The sequence below is a fragment of the Aotus nancymaae genome, unplaced genomic scaffold (assembly GCF_030222135.1).
Source record: "Aotus nancymaae isolate 86718 unplaced genomic scaffold, 86718_ANA_hifiasm-v0.15.2.pri h1tg000062l, whole genome shotgun sequence".
Lineage (NCBI taxonomy): Eukaryota > Metazoa > Chordata > Mammalia > Primates > Aotidae > Aotus > Aotus nancymaae.
In genome coordinates, this window is record NW_026988476.1 from 25,545,862 (window position 1) to 25,554,019 (window position 8,158).

General features: G+C 37.5%; 1 protein-coding gene and 1 pseudogene across 1 annotated transcript; one reads left to right on the plus strand and one right to left on the minus strand.

Moving 5' to 3' along the window:
• Window positions 1–1,991: 1,991 nt before the first annotated feature.
• On the minus strand, window positions 1,992–2,517 carry LOC105722574 (large ribosomal subunit protein uL23-like). Its single transcript, XM_064365737.1, has one exon. It carries the CDS (start codon window positions 2,515–2,517, stop codon window positions 2,047–2,049), a length of 471 nt encoding a protein of 156 aa, XP_064221807.1. The 3' UTR covers window positions 1,992–2,046.
• A 931-nt stretch (window positions 2,518–3,448) lies between these two features.
• On the plus strand, window positions 3,449–4,917 carry LOC105716440 (abl interactor 1-like; annotated as a pseudogene).
• Window positions 4,918–8,158: the final 3,241 nt, after the last annotated feature.

Here is an 8,158-nt window from a genome sequence, read left to right on the forward strand (position 1 = left end):
ATCAATAAGCTAAGGATCTTAATGATAAAAGCAGACAACATGGAATAGATACGTAATGTAAACAGAGAGATGTATCCATCTCTTTAAAAATGCTGGAGATACGAAAAGACTGTCATAGAAGTGAAGAATGCCTTTGATGGGCCCATTAGAGATTAGATCGGGCTGAGAAAAAAATCTCTGATCTAGAGGTTATGTCAATAGAAACTTATAAAACTGAAAAACAGAGAAAAAAAACTGACAAATCAGAACACAATATTCAAGACTGTGGGACAGACAACTACAAAAAATATAGCATATACATAATGGGAATATTAGAAGGATAAGAAAGGAACAGAAGCAATATTTGAAGCAGTAAAGACTGAGAATTTCCCCAAATTTATGTCAGACACCAAAGCACAGATCCAGGAAGCTCAGAGAACATCAAGTAGGATAAATGCAAAAAAAAAAAAAAAAAAAAAATTACAACTAGACATATTATATTCCAATTTCAGATAAAGACAAAGAAAAATTTGAAAAAAGCCAGAGAAACAAAAATCTCCCTTTAGAGGACCAAAGATAAGGATTACATATTACCTCTCTGCAGAAACCATGCAAACAAGAAGAGAATTCAGTGAAATATTTAAGAGTACTAAGAGGAGACAAAAATTTGCCAACCTGCCAGGTGCAGTGGCTCATGCCTGTAATCCCAGTACTTTAGGAGGCCGAGGCAGGCAAATCACCCAAGTCAGGAGTTGAATTGGAGACCAGCCTGGCCAATGTGGTGAAACCCTGTCTCTACTAAATATACAAAAATTAACTGGGCATGGTGGTACATGCCTGTAATCCCAGCTACTTGGGAGGCTGAGGCAGGAGAATCACTTGAACCTGAGAGGCAGAAGTTGCAGTGCAGTGAGAGATTGTGCCACTGCACTCCAGCCTGGGCCACAGAGCAAGACTTGAAAGAAAGAGAGAGAGAGAGAGAAAGAAGGAAAGAAAGAAAAAGAAAGACAGAAAGAGGCCGGGTGTGGTGGCTCACGCCTGTAATCCCAGCACTTTGGGAGGCCGAGGTGGGTGGATCACGAGGTCAAGAGATCGAGACCATCCTGGTCAACATGGTGAAATCCCGTCACTACTAAAAATATAAAAATTAGCTGGGTGTGGTTGTGCATGCCTGTAGTCCCAGCTACTCGGGAGGCTGAGGCAGGAGAATTGCTTGAACCCAAGAGGCAGTGATTGCGGTGAGCCAAGATCGTGCCATTGCACTCCAGCTTGGGTAACAAGAGCGAAACTATCTCAAAAAAAAAAAAAAAAGAAAGAAAGTGAGGGAGGGAGGGAAGGAAGGAAGGAGGGAAGGGAAGGAAAAGAAAAGAAAGAAAGAAACTTCATAAAGGCAAAAAGTAGATTAAAAGTAAAGGGATGAAGAAAGACCATGTTAACACTAATAAAAATAAATGGGAGTAGCAATTATAATTTTAGACAAAGCAGACTTCAGAGCAAGGAAAGTTATCAGGGATAAATAGGGGCATTGCATAATGATAAAAGAGTCAGTTTTCCAAGAAGATATAATCATCCTTAATATGTATGCACCTAACAATAGGACATCAAAATACGTAAAGTAAAAACTGATAGAACTGCAAGGAGAAATAGATGAACCCACTATTATAGTTGGAGATTTTTAACACCCTTGTATTAGAAATGGACAAATACAGCAGGCAGAAAATCAGTAAGTACATTATCGAACTCAACAGCACCATCAATCAACTGGATATAATTGATATCTGTAGATTACTTCATCCAGTAACAGGAGAATATACATTCTTCTCAAGCTTTCATGGAACATTCACCAGGACAGACCCATTCTGGGTCATAAAACCACCTTAACAAATTAAGAAGAATAAAAATTATACAATATCTCCTCTCAGACCAAAATGAAATTAAACTTAGAAATCAATAATAGAAAGATAGCTAGAAAATCCCCAAATACTTGGAGATTAAACACTTCTTTTTTTTTTTTTTTTTATGGTGAAAAGATATACATATATTTAGAATTAGCCAGCTGGACTCGGTTTAGATGATCCCAATTTTGTTGGCAACATCCAAAGCATCGTAATCAGAAGCCAGTCGAACATATGCCTTCTTCTCTCCATCAGGCCGAATCAGGGTGTTGACCTTGGCCACATCAATGTCATAGAGCTTCTTCACAGCCTGTTTGATCTGGTGCTTGTTGGCTTTAACATCCACAATAAACACAAGCGTGTTGTTGTCTTCTATCTTCTTCATGGCAGACTCAGTGGTCAGCGGAAACTTGATGATAGCATAGTGGTCAAGTTTGTTTCTCCTTGGGGCGCTCTTCCGAGGATATTTGGGCTGCCTCCGGAGTCGCAGTGTCTTGGGCCGCCGGAAGGTGGGTGACGTGCTGATCTTCTTTTTTTTGTGGCTGTGGACACCTTTCAATACTGCCTTCTTGGCCTTTAAAGCCTTCGCTTTGGCTTCAGCTTTAGGAGGGGCAGGAGCTTCCTTCTTCGCTTTCGGCGCCATCTTGTGAAAAGGCTGATTAAACACTTCTAAATAACACATAAGTCAAAGAAGAAATCTCAAGAGAAATTAAAAATTTTTTTGAACTAAGTGAAAGGAAAAATACAACATCAAAATTTGTGGAATGCAGTGAAAGCAGTGCTTAAAAGGAAACTTATAGCATGAAATAAATATATTAGAAAAGAAGAAAAGTCTGCAATCAATCATCTAGGCTTCCTAAGGAAACTAGAAAAAGAAGAGCAAATTAAATTCAAAGTAAGCAGAAGAAAAGAAATAACAAACATTTGAGCAGAAATTAATGAAATTGAAAACAGGAAGTCAATAGAGAAAGTCAATAAAATCAAAAGCTAGTTTTTTGTAATGGTCAACAAAAGTAATAAGCCTCTAGCCAGGCTAAGAAAAACAGAGAACACAAATGACTAATATCAGAAATGAAGAAGAGTACGTGACTACAGATCCCATAGATATTATTAATGCATGGATGATAAACGAATAGCATGAACAGTTCTATATCCACAAATTTGATAACCTAGATAAAAATGGACCAATTTGTTGAAAGACACTATCTGCCAAAATTCATGCAAAAAGAAATAGATGATCTGAATAGACTTATGTCTACTACATTCATTGAATCAATGATTAATAACCTTTCAAAACAGAAAGCCCACATGGGTTCACTGGTAACTTTACCAAACATTTAAGGAAGAAACTACATTAATTCTTTACAATCTCTTCTAGAAATAGAAGCAGAGGTAGTACTTCTTAACTCATTTGGTGAGGCCATAATTATCTTACTACCAAAATCGGACAACGGTATTACAAGAAGACTACAGATACGTCTTCCACGAACACAGATACAAAAATCCTCAACAAAATATTAACAAATTGACAATACCAGGTGGCAAGGTGGTTTGTGTCCAGTTTATGAGGTGCTCGGAGCCTCAGTGGAGCTTGCTACCTCTGTCTCTTTAATGCAAGAGGAAGCGATGCAGAAGGGTGGAAAATGGCAGAGCTGCAAATGTTACTAGAAGGGAAGGTCCTGTCTGACAAGAGGGCGCTGATAGAGAGTTACCAGAACCACACCCACGGGGTGAACTACTGTCAAGATGAGAGAAAAGCTTTAGAAGAGACCAAAGCCTACACAACCCAATCTCCAGTTAGTGTTACTAATCAAATAACTGCAGTGTCCAGTAGTGTACTCCAGTTGCTGAACATCCAAGGCTTTTAACTTTGGAAAATGGAGTCTTTCATCAATCATATCTCACAGATTGTGGATATTAATAAAGAGATTACATCAAGAATTCACAAAATAATGGCACCTGCAAATATGGAGCTTCTTGTAAGGTATGTTCGGATACCTATTATGTACATAGTTCTAAATGATGTGAGCCATGGTGTCAAGCATGTAAATAACCAGCCTACAAGAATTGGCACACTGCCGGCCAGGTACAGTGGCTCATGCCTGTAATCCCAGCACTTTTGGAGGCCAAAGAAGGTGGATCACCTGAGGTCGGGGAGAGACCAGCCTGGCCAACATGGTGAAATATCGTTGCTACTAAAAATACAAAAAATTAGCTGGGTGTGGTGGTAGGCACCTGTAATCCCAGCTACTCAGGAAGCTGAGGCAGGAGAATGGCTTGAACCTGGGAGGTGTAGGTTGCAGTGAGTCAGATTGTGCCATTGCACTCCAGCCTGGGCAACAAAAACAAAACTACATCTCAGGGGAAAAAAAAAAAAAAAGAATTGGCACAGTGCCAAGAACAAATCCTCCTACCCAGAACCACCAAGTCCTCTCATATGAGGCCAGGGATTATTGGGACAGAATACTCCTTATAAAACCCTGGAACCCATTAAACCCCAAGTGTCTGTAATGGCTATATGATGTGTCCTGCTACGTTTGGAACTCATCATAGTCCAGGCAGGACAACTTCATTAAATCAGAAACCAAAGCACACAGTCAAAGTAGTGGAGGAAGGGAAGTCAAAAAAACAAAGGAAGTGATAGTGTTAGTACTCACATTGCCATACCTACACCTTCACCCAGTTATCGGATAGTTCAACTTCCCCACCCCCACCCCCACTGGATAATGTTATCATGTTTGATGACTTTCCACCTCCACCACCACCTACTCCAGTGGATTATGAAGACGAGGAGGCTGCAGTAGTTCAGTATAATGTTTCACATGCAGATAAGGATACTGCTTGGGCCCCCAAGAATTGTATTGAGAACATCATTGCAGTTTATGATTATACAAAAGACAAGGATGATGAGCTGTCATTTATGGAGGGTGCAGTAATTTATGTTATAAAGAATGATGATGGCTTATATGAAGGAGTCTTCAATTAAGTGACTGGTCTGTTCCCTGGGAGCTATACTGAATCAATCATTCATGATGCTGATTAATTTTTTTTAAAGTAGATGCTTATTACTACTCAGTCATACTGTGGGACTGTTGTTAACAGAATCATCTTAGTATGTTTTAAAATGTGCCCATATTTTCAGGACATGCTATTTTATCGATATAATTGAATGTCTACCCATAAGCATTAATCTTTGAAGCACTTTGTGTATTGCTAAACAGCAATTTATGCAAAAGGCTGTCCATAACTTATGATGCTTATGTACCTACTTACACATTTTTAACTTTATAACCAGCCTGAATGTTCTGGGGAAGTAGGGTATAACATTTAACAAATCATGATTCAGATTGTACAGCTTGGTTGGTTACTAATGAATGCTATGTCAGACTACTTAAATGCTAAGGTCAGAAAATTTAAATGCCAGTGCTCATCATCCTTTTTGTTTAGATTCTTTGATTTTAAAAAATACTGTTTGTTTAAAGCATGCATAAAAATCTATGTTTGGAATATACTTAAAAATTACAAGATGCTTCCAGTATGTGTAATATTTCCCTGGAGGACTCATACTTAGTTCTCTTAAAATGAGTTGAATCTCCAAGGTCTCCATGTGAAATAGAAGAAGGAAATAGAGGGTTATCTGCAGTGTTGTCATTTGTACCTAAGTTTTTTAAGGAGTGGGATTTACATTACAATTTTTCTCCACTCATAAATACATAAGTGAACCAAAGATTTTTTTTTTTCTTTCACTGGTTTGCTTTTAAAAAAAAAAAAAAGATACTTATTATGGAATTATGGTTCTATTTTCTCAATATATTAACTTGGAAAAAAATTGTGGCCTTATCTCAATCTGTCCCAACAACAATGTGATGAATTTTTATAGATTCAAAATCTGAGATGATTATTTACAAGTTAATCTACTGAATTCCTTTTTAAATTTTACATAGTCTAAAATTTTTTTACATTGTCTAAATTTTACATAGTCTTTTATAATAAACCATTTCCCATGTGAAATTTGGTTTACTGTTAAAATACAGTAATATGGACTTATATGGAAACTTCACAATTTTCTAACCTTTACCCTATGGTGAAATAAGACAAACCATTTGAATTTTAACATTATTTATTTGTGTAATGGCTTTACATGTAAATAGTAGCAATGTAAACATACCACATAGAACCACCAAGATATCTTAATTAGAATTTTACCCAAATAAACTGAAAACTCAGATCCATACAAAAACCTGCACACGATGTTTATGGCAGCTTTATTCATACTTGCCAAAATTTGAAAGGAACTGAGATGTCTTCCAGTAGGTGAAAGGATAAATAAACTGTGGTACATCCAGACAATGTAATATTACTCAGTACTTTTTTAAATAAAAAAAGAACCATCAGGCCATGAAAAGACACAGAGGAAATGCATAAATACATATTACTGAGTGAAAGAAGCTGGTATTAAAAGGCTACATACTGTATGATTCCAAGTATATGACATTTTGGAAGAATGTAAAAACTATAAGACAAAACTACAGAGACAGAAAGATTAGTCGTTTCCAGGGGCTATGGGGAGGGAGGGATGAACAGGAAGAGCACAGAGGATTTTTAGGGCAGTGAAACTATTCTGTATGATACTACAATAGTGAGTTCATGTCATTAAACATTTGTCAAAACTTAAAGAATGAACAAACCCAGAGTGAACCCTGATGTAAACTATGGACTTTAGTGATAATTATGTATCAATGGGATGTCGATAGCAGAGATTGGGTATGGGATGCTGATAGCGGAGATTGAGTCGGGGACAGGGGGCGTATGGGAACTCTCTGCACTTTCATTCTATTTTGCTGTGATCCTACAACTGCTCTGAAAAATCAAGTTTTTTTTTTTTTTAATCCTATACTTTATTTTAGTGAAAAGTCAGAGTAGATACATGCCATCTTTGCCAATTAGTTTCCCTGGCCAGGCTACAAGGCTCTCAGAGAAAGTATTCTTAGAACCATACTGGTACTTGACCTTATTTGACTTGGATACCAGATCAGATGTCTAAGGTAGCATCTTTGTCATGCTTTATTGAGGAATGCACAAAATGAAAAAAAATCTTTCTTGCTAAAACAAATAAATAATGCACCCAACATTTACTCTTATCAATTTAACATAGAACAGATGATCCAACAATTCAACTTCTAATAATTTAGTACAATAAAATAATCATTTAAAGATATTGAACACAGCATTATTTATAATAGTAAAAAATAGGAGTCAATTTAAATATAAATCAATAGGGAATCAGTTATATAAAACAAAGTGCATATATACTACTGAACAATTAAAAATGTTGATGCAGATCATATTTATTGGCATTTAAAGATGTCCACACCATGCTATTGCAGGAAAATAACAGGTTATAAATGATATTGATATCTGTGTGTGTTCATAAGTAGTATCTCTAGGTGGTAAGATTTGGAGTGTGTGCCAGCTATCAGTGTATTGCCTCTCAGCTCTCAAATCATCCTTCATTACTTGCTCTGCAAAAATGGAGCTGAACTCTTTCTATATTTTCCCTTTGCCACTGGCACATATGTTAAGATTTGTCAGTACAGGGAGCTGGAGTTGGGAGCCGCAGTTACCTTGCAGAAGGACAGGGTTTTCCTTCCTGGTTCTAGTGTGCTGTCTTGGCAAGGCTCCTATGGCCAGGCATTTCTCAAACACCCTGACCTGTCAGTTGGTTTTGTAGCAGGATGTCTCTAGTGAGTCACCTCCTGGTGAACAGCATTCCCTTGCATCCTAGAGCATGGATTTTAAGCAAGTTTTAACAGCACAGCAGCACGGTAATTTCACTGCCAGCTACTAAACCACAGCTGTACCGTCTCCCACGAGATCTTGATCTGAGCTCTGAGAGGGCTTCTTCCTGGGAAATTTATCTCAGACCTAGGGGTTGTGGCTGCTCCTACCTGCCATTCTCAGCTTCTTTGGCATTCTCTTTACTTTTAACTAGTCAACTCCTTGTTTCTCTGTTGCCCTGTTTTAGTCAATAATTCTTTATATTAAATTTTGCTCCTTAGCAAGAAAAAAAAATCTAGATAAAATTTCCTATAATCCTACTCTCCTTGTAATAACCACTATTTACATCTTGGTTTATATACTTTAAGTCTTTTTTTTTTTTTGAGACAGGGTCTTGCTCTGTTGCCTAGGCTGGAGTACAGTGGTGTGATCTAGGCTCACTGCAAACTTCACCTCCCAGGTTCAAGTGATTCTCCTGCCTCAGCCTCCTGTGTAGCTGAGATTAC